Here is a 24,316-nt window from a genome sequence, read left to right as displayed (position 1 = left end):
TGTGGAAGGAATTAGAAAGCAATGACCTTTACATGTTTGGAATATCCAGAACAACGAATGGAACCAAATAGACGACGATTATTTGTCGAAATTGTGCACCGATGTAATAAAAGCTCTATGAATTTAAAAATTGAAGTATGTGGATAACAATTACAGAATGTAGTTTTATTAATACTATATCTTGATCTATACAGTTAAAAATATCTGTAAATGGCAAAATACTTTAGTAAAATCATGAAAACTTCTACGTTTGGGTTTTCGGATACGATCTTTTCAACTAAAATATTTACAAAGACGGTTCTACTAAAATTTGACTGTAACTTTGTTATTTCAAATAGAACACCCTGTATATTAATACATTTTTGAAATCTACGTCAAATTTTAGTATACTTTTGTCTGAAAACTTTTTTCGAAAAATGCATACTTTTTGAGTTATTAATTTTTTTGTAAAAAAATTGATCGTTGCAGACCCTTATAAATTATTTTTTTACGAGGATACCCTTGAAGATATGAAAATGGTTTCCATTCGATAGCTTTTAACAAGGTCACACGTATTTGAATCTAAGTTGAAAATTTTTTAATTTTATACAGGGTGTACATAAAAATTGTTCAAAGTTTAACGTCATAAATATCAAATTTCTTTTATGTTTTGATGCATTCAGGTGTAAAAAATAAGGCAAATTCATGTATAGTTTCCTATACCTATATGCATTTGACAAAAAACTAAGTCTAAAAAGTCAAAATGCTAGTGCTAGGCGTGCGCAACATTTTTTTATGACCCCCCTAAGTTTGAAGAAGATTAATTTTTCAATGTGTTTCAAATTATCATTTTATATATTTATTCTTTTATTTTTATTTCATTCTTCGCTACTTAATTATGATTAGAATTTAGTCAGAATTGAAAACAAATAACAAATTATTGTAAACTAGTCACAACCAAATGTAATTATTGGTTAATGACAGATCAGTTTACATAATTGTTGTATGGAACTTTATACAGCAAGTAAGTAATTTACTCTTGATGAAATGAGCCGTTTGGTTAATATTTATCATCTCAATAATACAATTTTCGCAAAAATACAAGTTATAAAACATTAATCTATAACAAACAATAAAAATTTACTTCGATCTTTTGAATGTTTGATATGAGCTCCACGCACTTTCTAAGTCTAACACAATTCTGTCTATCAAATCTCGTCTTCTTTGCGCAGGTAATGCGTACACTTAATTTTTGAAATAACCTCAAAAAAATCCATACAATTGACGTCATCAAATCAATAACCATTGTTAGTAGTCCGCTCCTGGCTTCAAGACGATACTGTAAATTTGTTCCGCATCAAAATAAAGATCAAACGAATTAAATATAAGAAAATGAAAGAGAAATGCAAAATTTGAAGATGGGGATAATGATTATTCAAAATGAATCTAGTCAAAAGGGAATAGAATAAATGATCGTACCCCGTATCTTTCTCTACAGCCAGATTAGCTACTATTGACTGGCGAGGCTCTTACACTCGAAGGCGTTATACTTTTCACACATTGATTACACCTTTTTCGTAACCATAGTAACGTATAAAGTGTTATTTTCGCAGTAAAATTCCCATTACTTTGTGCTCTAAAAATTGAAAAAAATTTCGCGTTGACCGCTGGTTTTCTTTATTAAATTCGTTAATAATAATCATGAGCGAATTTATGAAAACTTATGCTGAAAAACGATTGAGTATAACACGTGAAACGGAACTATTACAAAGTTTCGTTAGAGTCAACGTTACAGAAAATGATTTATCAGAAAACGAAGCCGAAGAAAAAGATGAAGTTCAAAAAACAGAAGGTAAAATTATATTTTCGCTTTTTTATATGCAAAAATTGTGATGAAATGTACTTTTGATGCAAACACTAACTTTAATTATTACTAGTAGGTGTTTCTGGTACTTGAATCATCGTCAATAGCTCTAACTATAAACTCAAATATTCAAATTAGTCATTTTTTTGCAGAAACACCTTTTAGTTTACAACAATAACCATACACACAACTGTTTATACATTTATATTCTCAACACAACGTTATCTCACACTATAGCGTACAACACTGAATTTTCCACATACCTGCGGTCCTCCATGTTCTTCCATATCCTCCTCATCTATGCGAGATAACCGAGAAAGTAAACAGAATCTATCGGTCGGATTCAGGCAGTAATGGAGCGCCAAAAACAGAATAATCGAGGACAGTTTTTACCCAAATTACAAGTTGATGGCCCGCTACAAAAAAAGAAACATACATCACCACCAGAAGTACTAAAGACTTCAAGAAACCATGAACCAAATTGACGACTGGTCCATAAAGAAATGAATCAGCATGAATGTTGACAAGGTATTTTAAATCGAACAGGAATATACGTGAAGATAACGTGAGAAGAAGAAGAAATCACCTAGACTACTAAGACCAAAAGTTAAAAGTTTCCTGGACCAAAAACTGACATTCAAGAACCATATCTAACACTTACTTAACAAAATAAGGGAAACAAGAGAACAACTGATAGGAGTCATTAAAAAAAATCCAAGGTGGAGCTGAAGTGTAAGCTGGATCATCGTTATTCACATCAGACACTACGTATCTAAAGCATTGGGGTGCTTTGTCAAGAATAACCGGAAGATTCTTCATCAGAAGATTAGCTTGAAACATCCAGTGAACGTTTCTTGATACATCAGGATCAAGATATAGAGTTCGATCGGAAAAATTTGACCATGACTAGCAGAGGAGTCATCAAAAAGAAAAATAATAATATAAGAGGAGTCACCACCTTTAGAAGTATCTACCAATCCATGAAGATTAGCAGGATTTGTTGTTTGTACAGCTTCATACGTATCTAAAGCATTGGGGTGCTTTGTCAAGAATAACCGGAAGATTCTTCATCAGAAGATTAGCTTGAAACATCCAGTGTAAGTTTCTTGATACATCAGGATCAAGATATAGAGTTGGATGGGAAAAACTTGACCATGACTAGCAGTGAATTCGTCAAAAAGAAATATAATAATGTAAGAGGAGTTGTCACCTTTTGAAGTATCTACCAATCCATGAAGATTAGCAGGATTTGTTGTTTGTACAGCTTCATACGTATCTAAAGCATTGGGGTGCTTTGTCAAGAATAACCGGAAGATTCTTCATCAGAAGATTAGCTTGAAACATCCAGTGTAAGTTTCTTGATACATCAGGATCAAGATATAGAGTTGGATGGGAAAAACTTGACCATGACTAGCAGTGAATTCGTCAAAAAGAAATATAATAATGTAAGAGGAGTTGTCATCTTTTGAAGTATCTACCAATCCATGAAGATTAACAGGATTTGTTGTTTGTACAGCTTCATACGTATCTAAAGCATTGGGGTGCTTTGTCAAGAATAACCGGAAGATTCTTCATCAGAAGATTAGCTTGAAACATCCAGTGTAAGTTTCTTGATACATCAGGATCAAGATATAGAGTTGGATGGGAAAAACTTGACCATGACTAGCAGTGAATTCGTCAAAAAGAAATATAATAATGTAAGAAGAGTTGTCACCTTTTGAAGTATCTACCAATCCATGAAGATTAACAGGATTTGTTGTTTGTATAGCTTCGTATGTATCTAAAGCATTGGGGTGCATTGTCAAGAATAACCGGAAGATTCTTCATCAGAAGATTAGCTTGAAACATCCAGTGTAAGTTTCTTGATACATCAGGATCAAGATATAGAGTTGGATGGGAAAAACTTGACCATGACTAGCAGTGAATTCGTCAAAAAGAAATATAATAATGTAAGAGGAGTTGTCACCTTTTGAAGTATCTACCAATCCATGAAGATTAACAGGATTTGTGGTTTGTACAGCTTCATACGTATCTAAAGCATTGGGGTGCATTGTCAAGAATAACCGGAAGATTCTTCATCAGAAGATTAGCTTGAAACATCCAGTGTAAGTTTCTTGATACATCAGGATCAAGATATAGAGTTGGATGGGAAAAACTTGACCATGACTAGCAGTGAATTCGTCAAAAAGAAATATAATAATGTAAGAGGAGTTGTCACCTTTTGAAGTATCTACCAATCCATGAAGATTAACAGGATTTGTGGTTTGTACAGCTTCATACGTATCTAAAGCATTGGGGTGCATTGTCAAGAATAACCGGAAGATTCTTCATCAGAAGATTAGCTTGAGACATCCAGTGTAAGTTTCTTGATACATCAGGAACAAGATATAGAGTTGGATGGGAAAAACTTGACCATGACTAGCAGTGAATTCGTCAAAAAGAAATATAATAATGTAAGAGGAGTTGTCACCTTTTGAAGTATCTACCAATCCATGAAGATTAGCAGGATTTGTTGTTTGTACAGCTTCATACGTATCTAAAGCATTGGGGTGCTTTGTCAAGAATAACCGGAAGATTCTTCATCAGAAGATTAGCTTGAAACATCCAGTGTAAGTTTCTTGATACATCAGGATCAAGATATAGAGTTGGATGGGAAAAACTTGACCATGACTAGCAGTGAATTCGTCAAAAAGAAATATAATAATGTAAGAGGAGTTGTCACCTTTTGAAGTATCTACCAATCCATGAAGATTAACAGGATTTGTGGTTTGTACAGCTTCATACGTATCTAAAGCATTGGGGTGCATTGTCAAGAATAACCGGAAGATTCTTCATCAGAAGATTAGCTTGAAACATCCAGTGTAAGTTTCTTGATACATCAGGATCAAGATATAGAGTTGGATGGGAAAAACTTGACCATGACTAGCAGTGAATTCGTCAAAAAGAAATATAATAATGTAAGAGGAGTTGTCACCTTTTGAAGTATCTACCAATCCATGAAGATTAGCAGGATTTGTTGTTTGTACAGCTTCATACGTATCTAAAGCATTGGGGTGCTTTGTCAAGAATAACCGGAAGATTCTTCATCAGAAGATTAGCTTGAAACATCCAGTGTAAGTTTCTTGATACATCAGGATCAAGATATAGAGTTGGATGGGAAAAACTTGACCATGACTAGCAGTGAATTCGTCAAAAAGAAATATAATAATGTAAGAGGAGTTGTCACCTTTTGAAGTATCTACCAATCCATGAAGATTAACAGGATTTGTTGTTTGTACAGCTTCATACGTATCTAAAGCATTGGGGTGCTTTGTCAAGAATAACCGGAAGATTCTTCATCAGAAGATTAGCTTGAAACATCCAGTGTAAGTTTCTTGATACATCAGGATCAAGATATAGAGTTGGATGGGAAAAACTTGACCATGACTAGTAGTGAATTCGTCAAAAAGAAATATAATAATGTAAGAAGAGTTGTCACCTTTTGAAGTATCTACCAATCCATGAAGATTAACAGGATTTGTTGTTTGTATAGCTTCGTATGTATCTAAAGCATTGGGGTGCATTGTCAAGAATAACCGGAAGATTCTTCATCAGAAGATTAGCTTGAAACATCCAGTGTAAGTTTCTTGATACATCAGGATCAAGATATAGAGTTGGATGGGAAAAACTTGACCATGACTAGCAGTGAATTCGTCAAAAAGAAATATAATAATGTAAGAGGAGTTGTCACCTTTTGAAGTATCTACCAATCCATGAAGATTAGCAGGATTTGTTGTTTGTACAGCTTCATACGTATCTAAAGCATTGGGGTGCTTTGTCAAGAATAACCGGAAGATTCTTCATCAGAAGATTAGCTTGAAACATCCAGTGTAAGTTTCTTGATACATCAGGATCAAGATATAGAGTTGGATGGGAAAAACTTGACCATGACTAGCAGTGAATTCGTCAAAAAGAAATATAATAATGTAAGAGGAGTTGTCACCTTTTGAAGTATCTACCAATCCATGAAGATTAGCAGGATTTGTTGTTTGTACAGCTTCATACGTATCTAAAGCATTGGGGTGCTTTGTCAAGAATAACCGGAAGATTCTTCATCAGAAGATTAGCTTGAAACATCCAGTGTAAGTTTCTTGATACATCAGGATCAAGATATAGAGTTGGATGGGAAAAACTTGACCATGACTAGCAGTGAATTCGTCAAAAAGAAATATAATAATGTAAGAGGAGTTGTCACCTTTTGAAGTATCTACCAATCCATGAAGATTAACAGGATTTGTTGTTTGTACAGCTTCATACGTATCTAAAGCATTGGGGTGCTTTGTCAAGAATAACCGGAAGATTCTTCATCAGAAGATTAGCTTGAAACATCCAGTGTAAGTTTCTTGATACATCAGGATCAAGATATAGAGTTGGATGGGAAAAACTTGACCATGACTAGCAGTGAATTCGTCAAAAAGAAATATAATAATGTAAGAAGAGTTGTCACCTTTTGAAGTATCTACCAATCCATGAAGATTAACAGGATTTGTTGTTTGTATAGCTTCGTATGTATCTAAAGCATTGGGGTGCATTGTCAAGAATAACCGGAAGATTCTTCATCAGAAGATTAGCTTGAAACATCCAGTGTAAGTTTCTTGATACATCAGGATCAAGATATAGAGTTGGATGGGAAAAACTTGACCATGACTAGCAGTGAATTCGTCAAAAAGAAATATAATAATGTAAGAGGAGTTGTCACCTTTTGAAGTATCTACCAATCCATGAAGATTAGCAGGATTTGTTGTTTGTACAGCTTCATACGTATCTAAAGCATTGGGGTGCTTTGTCAAGAATAACCGGAAGATTCTTCATCAGAAGATTAGCTTGAAACATCCAGTGTAAGTTTCTTGATACATCAGGATCAAGATATAGAGTTGGATGGGAAAAACTTGACCATGACTAGCAGTGAATTCGTCAAAAAGAAATATAATAATGTAAGAGGAGTTGTCACCTTTTGAAGTATCTACCAATCCATGAAGATTAACAGGATTTGTTGTTTGTATAGCTTCGTATGTATCTAAAGCATTGGGGTGCATTGTCAAGAATAACCGGAAGATTCTTCATCAGAAGATTAGCTTGAGACATCCAGTGTAAGTTTCTTGATACATCAGGAACAAGATATAGAGTTGGATGGGAAAAACTTGACCATGACTAGCAGTGAATTCGTCAAAAAGAAAAATAATAATATAAGAGGAGTCACCACCCTTAGAAGATTAGCAGGACTTGTTGTTTGTATAGCTTCATAGCTTTGAAGTAATTTTTAGTGGTAATAAATCTGCTATGAGTGCTCTTTCTACTACCCCAAAGAAAAGAAGGGGATATTTAGATACTTCCAATAAAAGCATAGAAGCAGTAAGGAAAGTCAGCAACAAAGAAATCTGACGACGTCTTAGGACATTCTTTGAGGTTTTCCTTATTTGGACTATGTATATGTGTGATGCTTTTTGGCTCTACTTCTTCGAGGATTTGTACAGTTAGAATACCATAATTAATAACAAAGTTACAAGGCAATGACCTCATAGCTTTGCTGTCGGAGGTGGATTAAACCATTTTTTTGGATGTCTATTACGTACGGTGGATCAAAACGTAATCTTAGCGTGGATAGGTTACCTCTAAAAGGCTTTTTTGGCTACTTTCATTCCAAAACAACGTTGGGAAGCTACTGGAACTCTAGATCTCAATCCTTTGTACTTCTTTTCATATGAGTACTTGAAAACAAACAATTCTAAGACAAACCGGTAAATTCTGAGAAGCTAAAACAGCGGGTATAAATGAATGTAGATTAATTTGCCTCAAATAACTAGAAATGTCTAAAACGAATTGTGTCTATAAGAATTTGAACGATAAATAGTTTACGTAAAGTTAATAGAATGCGTTTATAGCATGCAAATCCTCTTCAATCGCAAATCAATTATAAAGGATTGGCATATGTGGAATTAACAATTCCCAACTTGCATGCAAAGGCGCATGGAAAATTGCGTTTTATCAGTACATCAGGTGATTTCGATATGAATTAATTGCGTAGTTCGAAACATTAGTGGTTTAAATGTTATTAAATCAGAAATAGAATTCGACGAAATTGTAATAAACGAAGTCTCGAGGCACGTCAGATACCGTAGAACCATGAAGGTTGCTATTAATATTCCTACTCCTTAAAACACTAACATTTCCAATGCAAACTTTACGTTTTTGAGATAACCTCAACAACAACATTTTATTATATTTGTTGGGTAGTTCTCAGTTATATTGACTGATACTTTGTGGTATATCTTCAGCTTGTTAACCATCCCTCTCCATTTCTGTCTATCCATAGCCATTTGGTTCCAGTTTTCTCACTCATATTCTTTCCAAACCTCATCTAATCATCACGACCATGATTTTCCTTTCTCGCCCTGCGTTTATTCCACCAAATTCACCAAAATTCTCTTCTTCTATTTCTTTATTTGTTCTTCTACTTACGTCATTTTCTTAGCACCATTTCAATCCTTTCTTTGTCGTAGTCATAGTTTCTGAAACATAAATCATGATGGGCTTTATTGTTGTTTTGTATATTATAAGTTTTCTATTCGCTGTTTGTATCTTCTCTCTTACTACTTGTGTTATATCTACATCGTTCATTATTATTACACATAGATACTGGAGCTTCTTTACCACATTTTCCACTTTTTATTTTGCCTTTTCTCTCTACGTTTCACATACTTCGCCTTCTCAATATTAACTTTTAGGCATACTTTTGTGCCTTCTTTCATTATTGATATTTGCTAATACAGCGTCTACGCTATTACTTAAACCCATCCATTTCTTCCTATTGGCTCAAGCTATTTTAAAATAAAGTTTGCATTTAAAAAAATAGAGTTTATTGGAAAATATTTAATTACGGTTTGTTAGAATAAACTTTAGATTGACATAACCCCTCGGGGAAAAGTCCATTGATGTTAAATCGGGACACTGCGTGAAAGCCAACTCATGTCACCTCTCCCGAGAGATCAAATTACCTGGAAACATTTCACTCGTGGCAGAGATCTATTGGACGTATCTGAAGTTGCTCCGTTCAGCTGGAACCATGTTCCTTGGTTATAACCATTAAATTTTCGCAATTAAAGCACGGGAAGTCGTTTAACATCTGCATATAACACTCTGGATTCACTGTAGGTTGTTCACAGCAACTCAGCACCTATATTTAGAAGATATTTTGTACCACAAATTATAGTTCTACTTCCAAAGTCCACCCAATGGAGTTGGGGTTCTTATATCCCATTTCCCCAAGTGCTGGTACAACTCCTTCAAGGTACTTAAGCATTGTAGCGAAATGGGAAGGAAATTTTCCATGGCTTGCTCGCAGAGTCTGCAGTTATCGTCCTCTGCCATACCTATAGTCTTGTCGGGGAAGTGGTCTGTCAAAAGACCAGCTACTTCATGTCGTTTCTGGGCAACACGAGAAGTTCTTCAGACTTTTTGGTTGATATAGTTATGAATATTTTTGATTGTCTCAGGCTTGTAGTGTTTCTTCAGTAAGACTCCATCTGATTCTTTAGCGATTCGTTCAATTCGATATTGATATGGTATCTCGTGAGGGCTCTGCTCGGAAAGTCGTTGTCTACTTCTTCATTTCGTGTTTTATCCTGGTGCCCTTTGTCAACATATTGTCTTCCTTTAATTTTATTATTATTTCATAGCTCTCTTCTTTTAAGTGTGTTGTTGGAAGTTTCCCCACTTTAGTCATGTACTTCTTGGTCACATTCATCTTCTGATGATAACGATTCTTTGAATAATTTTAATTCTTTGCTATTTTTAATTAAGTCAAAATATCACATCATTAAATTATGTACATTTCATCACATTTTTTTGAAAAATTGTACCGATCAACGAAACTATTCACCTCTAGAAACAGACACGAAAAGCAAACAGACAATACCTGACGAAACAACGAAAAAGTTATCGAAACAATTCGTGGAAGAATCAAAGAAGAAAGGTAGAAGAAGAAGGCGACGCAACGGTCCGAAATATGAAGAAATTTATTGTGATAAAGATCGTGCAGCGGCCGTGAATCTTGGTTCTAAAGATATCAAACATTCTTTGAGATTGAAAAGAAAACAAGATCGTTCGAAAGCTCTACAAATTCCCGAAGAAGCGGAGCCCGGAACGTTTTTGGCTTTAGGAAATTACGAGATGTGCAGAGGAGACATACGGATTGCTATCGGCTTTATTTCTAAGGTTTGATATTTTTTTCTGTTAATATGAAACCTTATGGTGTATAAATAAAGTATATAGATTGATTTGCCCAATATATCCTTCTATTTACAAAGTTTTTGTATCATCAATTGAGGGCACGGTATTTCAGAAAAACGCCTTTATATCCAATTGTAGAACAAATTGAAGTCCTATTTTATATTGGCGAATTCACCCTTCAGTAACAAAATTATTTAATGCAAAAAAAATATTAAAAATGAAATCAACGACACGTGAAATGTTCCTGTCAGTTTAATTTCTGAATAAATAATAAAGGAACGATTTAATCTTGATTCAGAAATCGTTTGTTCTCAATTATCTTTATCGATTATTGAAAATTTTTCCATTTTATTCGAGTCATTATTTTTTTTTATTCTTTGGGAATCTTCATCCTGCTTATCCATGGAATATTTAATCGAATTTACAATTTTAACAGATGACATTTTGATTAACAATATTTATGTTCCGATACAAGTAATTTATTAATTAATAAATAAGTGGAAGTTGTTCCGACTAAGGAAGATAGAATGGCAACGATTTCTCTATCCTCCAAGGTTCCAGTTCGGTTCTGCGCAATCTCAAGCATGCGTAGTATATATAAAGTGTCTCGAACGAGAGAGAAAACGGATATTGTCGGCACCGTAACGTAGGGACGTTTTGTTTTCCATACCAACTGTCCACACAGGAATATTACATATATGATACATCTTCTCATCCCTGTCAATTTATAAGTTATAGATTACCGAGTTTTATCTTCGTTTTATAAGGTCGCTTGACATGGTACAAGACAGCGTGCATGCAATTTATTACGAGGTCAAAATATTCCATAGATGAATATTGCACGTCGCTTGTTTCTTGTCATTGAATAATGGCTGTCACTAACAAAAATTCAATAAGTGAATTAAGTTAATACATTACCTACAATTTGAATCATTATTTTGTGACCGGTTTAAAAATTATGATAACAAAAGTAAGTAACGAAGTGAAAAAGTTGTTCACTGTTCACTGCTGTTGCCTTCGTTTTGGAGCCTGGCGGATAAGTTAGTTGCTAAACCAAAAGTAACTGGATTCCTCCCTAGCATTGCAGCTGAAATGTTTTTTATCACAAAATATTGGATTGCACAGTGTATTGCATCATGTCAAGCGGCATGATTCTAAGTAATTTCCATAGTTTTCTAATAAATTTAGCTAGAATGTATTTAATATTTCCTCCTAGTTGTTTTCTAAATTTTCCCAATGATTTAAATAAATAAACAGATCATAAGGTTATGTTTACTTGTGTTATACAAATCGAAATACGTAGATATCATAGTGGTTGCCTATACACTGCACTTGATTTTGGTTGAATAATATTCAAGATTAGTTTTAAATCAAATATTTTTGCTTCCAGTAAAAATAAAACTTCAAAATCACAAGCACAATGTATATAATTTTGAATTTGTTTTGTTTTATTACCTTTTTCTTCCTAAATAGAGCTGTACTTTCTTATCCATTTGTTTTACAACCAATAAAAGTAACGCCAAGGATATTAGCCCCGTATATTCCATATTTCATCTTTTTCACATAATTTTTTTCACTTATTTGAATAATAAAACTATGGAGGGTACCTTGCATAAATAAAACAAATCTAAATATTCTGGTAACCTTGTATTATACAACTCGAAATACGTCTATGATGGTGGTTGCCTATACGCTCAAATTAATTTGCGTTGATATAAAATCAAATATTTGTGCTTTTAGTGATAACTTTAGTAATAAGATTTCACATCATTACAACTTTTCCGTGTATATTTCTATTGAAGATATAATAACCAATCCATGTATTTGCGAAATATTCATCTCTTTTTTCCAGTCACTTTATCAGTTAAGAAGGGGTACTTTATCTTTATTTGTTATTTTATATTTTTCTAAATATTTTAAATCAATTGTACGTTCACCCCGAATATCAATTCTTATATTAAACATTAATCGTGCTTTACATTAAGTTACTTGTATTATACAGCACAGTATACTTAAGTTTAATCATGGTTGCCTATACCCTGCACCTGATGTTAGGTGAATAATGTACAAGATACTCTCAGAAATTATTTATTCTTGTATAAATTGTCAAACAACTAGATATTTCAGAATTTACTAATAATATGATTTTATTGGGAAAAAATCTCATTCATAAAAGATGTATTAGGGTTATACATATATCTATAACAAAAACTGGGAATTAAAATTTGAAAAATAAAAAATTGGAAGTGAAAAATTGATGACTTCGCTTCGTTTTTGAGTGAGCTACTGTGTTTTGCTGGTTTTCCGATTTCAATCGTAGCCACAGGATTGATTTTGTGAAGAACGTTTTGCCAGAAAACATTATACCGTGAGATTGAGACATATTTGGGCATCAGTTCTACTCGCATACATTCTAGTTATAAGAAAAAACATGTCAAGGTTTCTCCCCTTTTTCTCTGTTTCACTCTCTATTTCTCTCTACCTAAATATATCCCATTACTTATGTCTGTCTTTCTCTCCCTTTGATTATTCCTCGATATATTTCTGGACTCCTCCTCACTGTCTATTTCTTTGTCTTTTTTGTTCCTTTTTGTATCTCTCTCTGACTATCCATCTCTTCTTCTATATCTATCTTACTCTCTTTACATCAAAATATCTCTCTCTTTGTTTACTTCACTATGCCTTTAAGGTTCTATTTATTCCACAATCTAATTTTCTATTCTATCTCTATCTATCTCTACGTCTATCTATTTCTTTATCTCTCTTTATGTTACCATCACAAACTGTTTAATTATTTCAAAAAAATTCCAATTTGCTGTTCTATTGATTAGATTTCTATTTTTGAATTCTTATAATACCACAATATTCTTCTACTAATTACAGAAACATTAGGAAAATAAAAAAAATTATTTGTTTTCTACTCCACCCTTTCTGTATCTCTCTTCCTCTTTAACTCTCAACCTCTCTCTCTCTTTATAAGTATTTTCCTAATTTTCTGTTTTTCTCTCTCTGTACTGCTCTGCCTTTCTCTACATTTATTTTTTGTTCTATCTTTATTTATATTTATCTTCTTCTCCCCACATATATTATTTTATCATACTCTATGTGTTTAACTAATTTCTTTTGTTTTAAAAAAGCCTGCATTTACAATTTTGGTACTGATATCAAGACATTAATTGGTCTGATTAAATGTTTTACATTTATGCATACCCTCGTATTACAAGACCCCAAAAAAAGCATATTCTTCTCGGTCGTTTTTGCTAAGCATACAATTTTTTCCAGATTGACTGGTTTAATGAGAATTATTTAGAGGAAATTATTTCATAATTTTAAAAATTATAAAAAATATATGTACGTCAATGGTAGTAGAAGATATTGACTTTAGATTGACTATAACAACAATTTAATCAAAGAAATACTAACAAATGGAAACAAGAATAAATACAATAAATAATAAAAAGTGCATTTTCTCGATTATTGATCAAACTTGATCATTTCTTTTTTCAATATTGTCTGTTTTTAAAAACGTGCATGCTTTTAAATTTATATTACGGAAATTGAGACATGCGAGGCTAAAACTAATTTAGTTTATGGTTATTTTGTATGGATATATATAGTAGATTTATTGCAGGTGAAACAGTACGGTCCTAATGGACTAATTAAGCAAATATCTTTGCGGCAAAACTATCCTTGGATATATACTAGGCGATTCTATGTTAAGTTAGGTTAGGTTAGGTTAAGATGCATGCAAGTTTCACAAAATGGCAGCGATCATTTTAACCTAACCTTACCTAATTTGACATATGATTGCTACTCAAGTTTTGAAATAGACAAATAGAAATAAATTCTATGTTTTGACTATTCAAAAACGTTTTTATTTGAAGTGTGAGAGCTCGCATTGTCGTGGTGGAGAATGATTCGTCCTCTGCTCTCTTTTGTTGGATTTGGCTCGCCTTGAAAGACTTATACAGTCGATTGTTGTTTAGTTTCAGCTTCATATGCATAGATTCGTCACCTGTCACGATCTTATTGACGTTTTTTGAAGCACCGAGATTGAATTTGTTCCTTGTACCAATTGACACGAACTTTTCTTGAGCGATTGTCAATATATGCGGAATCCAGTGCTAATAAATATTTTTTTATAGCTAAATATGCTTCAATCTCACGGTATGTCACATGACGATATATGTCAATATAAGTTTACGCAGAGCATCGATGTTTTCTGGCACAACATCTTCTGTGAACAACTCAAATAGCACTAGAATGACAACACGTTCTGATGTCAATGTCAGATTTGACGTATTCATATTTGTGTTGCCATATCTTGAATAGAAACCATAATAAGATAACCAAACTGAATTTGGTGATAAATGAAGACATATTTTTAAAGAAACGTGCATATTTGAAAGAATTTGTGACGAAATGACATGTTTTTGGTAATCTTTTATTTGAGAATAAAGTTTTGACATTTGTTCTGACATAATCTGACTGAATCACGTGGACAATTCTTTTTTATATCAGCTATTTAGTTTCTCACGTTTTTTTGATATCGTCGCTTAACTTCTAACTCCGCGTAAATCATAGAAATGTTGACTTTCGAAAGTCATTCGATCAAGTCAAGAATCGAATGACGCACCTCTAGACCAATCAAAAACGAAGATTTTAACCAATGAGAGCGTTTTATTTTTTTTTTTTATTTTTGATCATAGTTGAGTTAAAATATAATGAATGTTATTGTAAAAAATGTTATATTACTTACGAGATGTTCTATTCAAGGCAGAGTTTTATATAACGTCAGTTTTAAAATTTGAAGACACTAATGCACCATGGAATACAACAGTGATAATGAAGAGATTAGTGACCTGTATAAACAACTCGGAATATACCACTGAAAAATAAAATGGAAAATGTCTACTATTTAAGTTTTTAGTGCCTCAAAAGGTAGTGACAGGCGACGAGTCATGCATATGAATCCAAAACCAAACAATAATCGACTGTATGGGTCTTTCAAGCCGAATCTAACAAAAGTTGTTCGCCAACGAAACAAATGGTTGTCTATGTTTTTGAAATAACTGATCATTTCGACATCTTTCCATTAGAACAACGTAGAATTGTCACATCTGAATGGTACACCAGAAGTGTTTGCAAAAATCAGTTAAACCAGTCGTAGAAGACGAACCATCTTCCACCACGATAGTGCGAGCTGTCACTCATCAGTTCAATCAAAAACGTTTTTTAGACGACGCCAAATGAAAGTTGTTCGTTCAGTATTCGTTTGCATAGAGAAAGTTGCGTTTTGAGTGTTCCATGTAGTGAAAGTGACAGTTCCGTAGTACAAAACTCTTTCGGGACGTTCTGGAGTAGACAACTTTAACTTCATTAAATGTGACTCTAGCCACTTCAATGTTGACAGTTGACAGTTTCACTTCTATGATTTTGCATAACCTTAAATTTTCAATTTTCTGAAATTATTTGTTGTATCCGAAGTTTTGTCTAAATTAATGAATAACAATTAAGGATGATGAAAAATAAAACATCATCAATTACAAAGGGTACACTGCAAAAAATCAAAAACTTTAACCAGAGTAGGGAAAGGCATAAAATATGGATGTATTAAACAATCGATATTTTTTCGAAAAATAATCGATTTTTTTTATCTTAAGTATCGATAGTCGATATTTATTTTCGAGTATCAAAATCTATATTTTTTCAAGATCTTCATAATATTTTATACTAATTTTGTATTCCACTTAATATCGTAATATTTTACCCGTTTTAAGTATAAATTAGTTAAATATACAATTAAGTATACATTTAAGGGTAGACCAGTGCTATGGGATTCCCTGTTTAGCTCATTGTTTGAACCTTGATTGTTGATGGGGTACTAAAGGAAATTTCCGCATTTTCAGCACTTATAGTCACGTTAAAAGTATTGTTACATTTTTAAACAATGCTTCATACCAAATACGAGCGGAGCAACAAGCTTCAGGCAAAAAATAAGGCGAAGTTTTGACATTAACTCAAGCAGTCAGCACTAGATGGAACTCGTGCTTAGATATACTGGAACGGTTTGTTAAATTGTTGGAAATTGTAGCTAAAATTTTAGCCACTAAAAGCCAAACTAACAAGAATACGCCTGATATGGTGGAAACTTCGCAGCTTAAAGTAATTCGAGACCTTACTACTCCTCTTAGGCCTTTACTTCTTTACTTCATCAAGTTACTGATCAATCAACGCTATCGATCACTCTAGGAGAAATTGTTAGAAGTATTACTTAAAAAAGTCGAAGAAAAGCTCGTTCCCCTTGAGAAAAAAATTCTTTTCTTTCGGGGGCGACTATATTAGACCCACGGTTTAAACATCTTCATTTCATGTTTCCACTTGGTGTCTCCAGTGCTATTTCAAGACTCAGCAATGAGATAAGCTCAGAGCATAGCGAAGAGGACAACAATCTCCAGATCCAAGACCAGCTCAAGCATCACAAGAAGCTAGTTCGTCGTCTATTTGGTGTAGGCATGAAATATTAATAACTCTTAGTTCAAATAGAGTAGAAATTCCAAGCTCTGGCAGTGTTCTCAATGAACTCAAACAATATTTGGATCAACTATTTATCGAGCGAAAATCAAACCCGATAGAATTTTGGGTGAATCGTCGCCATTTCACACCAGTTCTATATGAAATAGCTTTAAAATATTTGGTACAGAGGAAGCCTGACAGGCTGAAAGACTTAATTAATGAATAAAACTGAAAAAATTAAATGTGTGTTCATATTTTGTAACGTTCGAATAATTTGATAATTTTTTGGAAGTAAAAATATCGATAAATCAAAATATCGATATTTTTTATTCTGCATAAATCTATATCGATAAATATCGATACGATATTTATCGATATATTTTTTTCATTTGCCTATCGCTAAACCAGAGAAAATATAATAGAATTCTTGTTATATTCTTATGCGTCGTCGAAAAAATGTTGTGTACGCCGCGTCTGAAATTGTTGGACTCATCTGTTGCTCAATTTTCAGACTCGTCCAACAAAGTAGCACTTTCAGTCTTTGACATACAAATAACTGTTTGAACTGTGAAAACATCGAATTGATTATTTTTTTCGATTTGTCTATCACAAAACTTAACTAGTAACTCTCGTAGTACCAAACAATGCCAATATTAGCGGCGAAGTGAATGGATATGACCTTTGTGAATGCAATAACCTTCTAATTTGGAACAATCGAATGTGATAAAACCTATAATGATAGGTTTCTTTTTCTATCAAAATAAATTTAGTTTTCACAATATTGTTTGTTGCTTTATCTTTTTTTTTTCACTTTTAAAGCTTCTCTGAATATCCTAATGTACAACCCAATGTTACTTCACTCAACCAGCTTCGAAAAAAATTAGATTGCAAGAGCTCCATGATACTTTATACCTGAGAAACCAGTGTTTCCAACTGATTCATCAATCTCACTCTTTTTAAAAAGTCTAAAATGTTGGATGGCTTTAATCGCCAAGAAACTTCGTCTTCTATTTCATACGCAGCAAGGAGTATTTCTCTGGCGTTTCGTAGTGCTTCACACTTCGAGAGAATGTGGATTTAGATCTCGTCCTTTGTGCAACAAAACCTGCACGTCGCATTATCTGCTAGGTCTAGCATCTTCAGGTGTTTGTTGAGGCGACAGAACCCCTGTTAGTATTCGTAGATTGTTCTTACTCAGATTGATACATTCAGCAGATATACTCTGGTTATAGTTTTCCAGAACAGTCTTTACCTGTCCCAGCCACTGCAGGTTGTTCCAATAATTGGTTTTGCTCCTATCTACCTTCTTTTCCAGTGGACTTTTCCCATTGTTCTGTAGCTGAAACTACAGAAGGTTTCGGGTACCATGAAGGGATTGTCTGCCCACGCTTTAGGCTCCAAATTTTATTCCATCCATTTCTTTTTAACTTTACGTTGTGTACCTTAAAAGTATTGACCACGTGTATCAGCTGCCATGTCGTATATGTATCCTGTGGAGTTTGTTTGTCAACGTGTTAACTTGTTAGTTCAATTAAACTCTTATTTTCAGGCTTTAGAATTAAATCCCAACGAAAAGAACGCTCTTGTCGCAAGAAGTAAGTGCTACATTCTACTTGGTCAACCAAAAAACGCGTTGGAAGACGCAGAGCTGGCTTTAAAAATCGACAAGAACTTCATTAAAGCTATTTACCAAAAAGCCGAAGCTTTATATTATTTGGGAGATTTTGAATTGAGTTTAGTGTTTTATCATAGGGGATTGCACGTTAGACCAGATCACGAAGGCTTCAAATTAGGTGTACAAAAAGCTCAAAACGCCATCGAAAACGCAATTGGTAGTTTCGCTACATTCAAAGGTATAAACAAATCTTTGACATCTGTAAATGAAGAGGATAAGAGAAACGACAGTAAGTACTTACTGTTTACGCCTCAAATGTTATATTTTTATAAGAAATTATTCTTTAAACAACGTGGCAACGTCGCTTTGATCATTGTTACTCCGCTAGACCATCACCGAAGGCATTAGCCACTGAATAGATGCTTGCCCTTTGAACCTTTGGAAGAATACTGTTAACGTTATAAACAGTAAATTCAACGAGATAAAAGATGTTGACTAAACATATTAAATATAAAAAAATTATGTTTGAGGTTATACGCTTATTCTAGACCTAAAAATTTTGTGGCTATTGTGCTTGAAAGGATTGAATACTTTGTATGTACTTTGAGATAATTTAAGAAATGTGTGAACAGCGAGAAAGTTTCTGCAATGGCTTCTGAAGAGTTACCAGAAGCCAAATCATACATCAAATGCAGGTATATTCACTAAAGGTCTATAACTCAGAAATTAGGGGTCGTATGAAAAAATGTTTTTTGTGTCACAGCATTATTTTCACGTTATCTACTCACTCCCGAATTTTTGGTATTAAGTATTTAATAATAAGACTCAAATGGTGGTTTTAGCTAAATTATTATTAAATTATTAATTATTGGGATATCTTCTTTGTATAAAGCCTCGTTATGAGGACATCTTCCTTATCAAACCACTAAATAGTATACAGGGTGATCCAACGAAAAGTTTGCACCTAGTTTTTCTCTTTTTTTGTAATTACATTCAAAAATGCTCGGACGCGTCGATTTTGCTTTTGAGGGGGACACATTTTAAATATATTATTCGATCTGCGCCTTTAACCCACTAGCGGGGATGACTAACTACCCTAAAATTTTAAATAGAAAGTGGGACTGATATATAATTTGAAAGGGCACAAAATTGTCTTTCTAATGATACCCTATTTGTTGAATTTTACTAAAACAGTTAATGCGAAAACGGCTTTAAATACATTCAGCCGATAGCTTTGGTATTAATGAAGAATACAAATAAGTTTTAATTATTACGAGTGAAAACAACTACAATCATTTCTAAATTATTTAATTAGAAGGAAAATGGGATTTCAAAAACAGGACATTATTTATCAGAGCTAAATTCCTCACTAATAGTTTGCGTTTTTTTGTTGAAATGAAAACTGCAGGAAACGTGTAGGAAAAGAATTTACACAGTTTATTTTAGTCTCTTCATTAATTCAGTTTGGTTGCTTTTCAAGTTATTTTAATTTCGCGGCACAAAATGATTTATTCCATTCCAGAACAATTGATCTTTTAATAACACAAATAATTGAAGATGACCAAAATCATACTGCAGACCGGCTTCATTTTCATCAAGATGAAGCACCTCCGCACTATGTGGCTCCTGTAAGACAGTTCTTAGATGACCGGTTTTCTAGACGGTGGATTGGAAGGAGGGGTCCAATTGAATGGCCTACCAGGTCACAGGATTTATCGCCTTTAAACTTTTTTCTTTGGGGATACTTAAGAAATAAATGCTTTGCCACGAAACCCGAGTCCATAGAAGATCTTCGCCAATGGATTACAGCAGAGTGCAGAAACATAACACCTGATATGCTACAAAATGTTAGAAATAGATTTGAACTAAATCTATATTATTGTATGGAATCAATTTTTAACATTTGTTAATGTAAGGTTTTGATAAATCAATTTAACGGCTAGTTTACTTTTTTTATAAAGCATGTTAGAAATAATAAACATTGGAATGTACTAACGATTGTCGTAATAAATAAAACTTTTTTGTATTTTTCACTAATACCAAAATTATCGGCTTAATGTATTTAAAGCCGTTTTCGCATTAACTGTTTTAGTAAAATTCAACAAATAAGGTATCATTAGAAAGACAATTTTGTGCCCTTTCAAATGATATATCAGACGACCCATCTTTAAAATGTGTCCCCCTCAAAAGCAAAATCGACGTGTCCGATCCATTTTTGAATTTAATTACAAAAAAAAGAGAAAAGCTAGATGTAAACTTTTCGTTGGACTACCCTGTATAAAATAACAGATATTTAAAAGTTGATAAAAATATTGATACGAAAATTCATCAATATTTGATACAAGTTAGTTAACTAATGCTTAATGAATAATTTTCAAATGTATCGTACAACTTGATAAATATTTAGTTCATACATAAAATAAAATCTTTTAAATAAATATTTGTTAGCTACTAATAAATATTATTAAACTGTTAAGAAACGTAAGTAGCTATGTGAATAAATTAATTTATTAACAATTTTTTAACAATGTATTCATGATTCTTCTTGAAAAAATTGGCATTTTTATGTCAAATAAAATCATCCACTTCAACAAAATTTCATCTGAAAAAATTTACTTTGTATCTTTGTCCTGACCTCTGTCACGTGGATCAGCATGGTATGTCCCTTTTGACCGGGCTACGTGGTTTATGGACGTTCCCTAACAATGAGAATAACTAATATTATTAAATAAACCACCTACAAATCTAATAACAAACTTCCTTGCATGGAGAAACGCGTATCTCCCACTCGATCTATGATTGCTGCAAAACGTACACTGAGAGGCATCGCGGACAGGTGGGGGAGCCACGAGCCCATGTATGTATGGATTTGGAGTCTCGTATACACTGCGACCCAAAGAATCTATTATGTCCCATTTTCTTGCTGCCATACTTGAGAGTATTTCCAACTGATTCATCAATCAATCAAAAAGTCTAGAATGTTGGATGGCTTTAATTTCCAGAGATCTTCTATTTCATACGCTACCAGGTGTAGTGCTCTAGAGCTTTTTAATGTTTCACACTTTGAGAGAATGTAGATAGAGGTTTCAAGTTTATCTGCTAGCATCTTCAGGTGTTTGTTGAGACGACAGTGCCCCGACAGAAGTCCTGTGAGTATTGACAATTTTTTCTGCAGATCTACTCTGGTTATAGTTTCCCAGAAGAGTTTTTGCTTGTCCCAGCCCCTGGAGGTTGTCTTAATAGTTGGTTTTGCTCCTATCTACCTTATTTTTCCATTGCTCTGTAGCTGATACCACAGAAGAATGTTTGTTCCAGTGAAGTTTATTGTCTAATGTGAGTCCCAGATATCCCAGATGGGCTCGAGATTGAATTTTTTCTTCCTTGTGAAGGAAATTGTTCGGATTGACATTTAGCCCTACCGATCAACACTGCATTTTTGTATAGTTGAGTTCTCTTTGAACTATGTCCTTGGCAGGTTAAATCGAGCTCCGTCAAGTGGGGATACGACTCCCCCTTGTGGGCATCCTCTGTTTGCATTGATTGAAATGGTGTCTTGCACTAGAGCCCATATAGAAAACAATCCACGATTTGCAGCTTCATTACTTGAGCACGAGGACTTGATTGAACCATCTGGATCACCAGATCTGAATCCTTCAGAATTTTTTTGATGAAACTGTATGAAAGCGAGATCTGTTAACCATGGAGATTCTCATATAAATTTTGACGTGGCATTTTTAGATAAAAATTTGTTAGAGGATTAAGGATTTGATAACTAAGATTTGTTCTTAATTGTATACAGTGACCTTGTGAAAAGTAATAACTCTAAATAACTACGGAGGTTATAATTTCCTGAAAAATAAAAGTTTTCTCCTCTGAAATTGAATCCGTTGGATTTCACAATTTTTAATTTAATTTTCATTTTTAAGGTCGAACGAGTAAAGGAAGTGGTAAAAGCACCTCCGTCGGGAGTTACGCCTCGAAGAAAACCAGACTTCTGCGAGAATTGGAAGTAGATAAAGAATATTTAGATCATCTAATAAATAATCCAGATATTAAATGCAAGTTTAAACAGAAGAATGATTCCATTGAACGATGTATTAAAGATACCGTTGATTATTTGACAGAACGACAAGAGTTTTGGCGACAACAATTACCTCCTAGATACAAATAAGATCAAAAATAATAGTACCTTCTAGTGTCATACTGAGGACAATTATTATAATGGGTGGCGCAAAAAAAACGCATGAATTCGAGTTGAGCTAGTTTTTTTGTAGGTTAGGGCGTCCAGTTTTAATAGTAATGACGCAGCGGACCGTGGTTCTTCGCGTTTTCTTCAAAAGTATTGAATCTGGATCAGTTATGAAGCGGAAGTCGTTTGGTCATCCTCGCACGTCGCGAACTCCACAAAATGTCGATAGAATTAGAGCGTCGGTTCTTCAAATTTCTCTCCACTAGGCGGCGCGCTCCAACTCTTAACTTGTCTCGCAGCAGCGCATCCTGAACGATGATTGTCAAAAGTATTGGAAAACTTCCAAGAAAGACTTTTGATGTATATAGACATTAAAGGACGCCACTTGTTTGAATTAATTTTCTAAAAGAGATCAGTTCACTACAAACAGTTCATATCGATTTTCCAATGCACAAAATCATAAATTGGATAATCTAAACATTGTATTTATGTGACTCCATTTTGTATATCATCAATCAAAATAAAGCGAATTAAACTGGTTCTTTTTGTTATTTTTGCACCACCTTGTACTACCACTAAATCTACACTCACAATTACACTGTTTGAGGCGCGTTTATCTGAGCTAACCTCCAGTCTATGAAAGCGATAATTTGGTTGTCGAAACGCGCGTCACACAGTGTAATAGTGAGTGTTGGTGTAGTGTGAACAGTGTGTTTAGTATGAACACCACCAATGGTTCCAGAAATTCCAATTAACCTGTTAGTGTAATTGGATTATAACTTTTATGGTCTTGAAAGTTCACAGTGCATGGTTAAATAAAGCGTAGAAAAATATTGGGACATGTTTGTAATCGCAAAGGGACGGGGTTCGAAATTAATGATGGATACTCATGAAGATGATGCAAACTATAGTATATTTTTATGATTGAAGGAGTAATAAATGATGAAGAATCCGTTTACCTCGATTATTTTCATATGAAATAACATTTATATAAATATTGCAATCTATAACTTAATTCGTGCGGTTTTTTTTTTCAAAATTCTTGAGATCTTGCTCTGATGTGAACCATATTACAGTGAGGGCGTTCTGCATCGACCGGAACAATTAGTAGTCAGAAGGGGCAAGGTCTGGGCTATAAGGTGGGTGAGGTAAAACTTCCCTTCCACTATTTTCCGAATAGTTCTTAACCGGAATAGCAACGTGGGGCCGAGCGTTGTCATGATGGAAAATTATTACCTTGTGTCTGGGCGTTTTCCGGCTACTGCTCTTTTCAAACGGATTAATTGTGTTCGGTAGCATTCTCCATTGATGGTATTACCCGGATTTAGCAGCTCATAATACAGCACACCCATCAGATCCCACCAAATAGATAGCATGACCTTCGCGCGATGGATATTCGGCTTTGCCGTTGAATTAACTGGTTGGCCGGATTTTACATATGATTTTTTGCGCTTGGGGTTGTCGTAATGGATCCATTTTTCACCAGTAACAATCCGATGCAAAAATGTGGCGTTCCAGCAGCATTTCGGACATGAAAAACCGCCTTTCGACGTCTCTCGGCTTGAGTTCATGTGGAACCAAATTTCCTTGCTTTTGAATATATCCAGCTGCTTTTAAACGTTTTGAAATGGCTTCTTGAGTGATCCTCAAAGATTCTGCGAGCTCTTCTTCATCGAGTAATGCTTCAAGTTCTTCATCTTCAAACTTTTTTGGCTGCCCAGGACGTTCATCGTCGTCCAAGCTAAAATCACCACTTTTAAATCGTGCAAACCACTTTTGGCACGTTCGCTCAGCTAGAACATGTTTACCATAAACTTCCACTAAAGTACGATGACATTCGGCAGCATTTTTCTTCATATTAAAGTAATGAAGAAGAACTTTCCGC

General features: G+C 33.9%; 1 protein-coding gene across 1 annotated transcript; it reads left to right on the top strand.

Moving 5' to 3' along the window:
* Positions 1–1,579: 1,579 nt before the first annotated feature.
* Positions 1,580–22,970, top strand: LOC130896847 (outer dynein arm-docking complex subunit 4). Its single transcript, XM_057805187.1, has 4 exons — positions 1,580–1,831; positions 9,768–10,096; positions 18,177–18,531; positions 22,169–22,970. Exons 1-4 carry the CDS (start codon positions 1,681–1,683, stop codon positions 22,411–22,413), a joined length of 1,080 nt encoding a protein of 359 aa, XP_057661170.1. The 5' UTR covers positions 1,580–1,680; the 3' UTR covers positions 22,414–22,970.
* Positions 22,971–24,316: the final 1,346 nt, after the last annotated feature.

Source organism: Diorhabda carinulata, chromosome 7 (assembly GCF_026250575.1).
Source record: "Diorhabda carinulata isolate Delta chromosome 7, icDioCari1.1, whole genome shotgun sequence".
In the NCBI taxonomy this organism is placed as follows: Eukaryota; Metazoa; Arthropoda; class Insecta; order Coleoptera; family Chrysomelidae; genus Diorhabda; species Diorhabda carinulata.
This window is presented reverse-complemented; position numbering and strand designations above follow the sequence as displayed.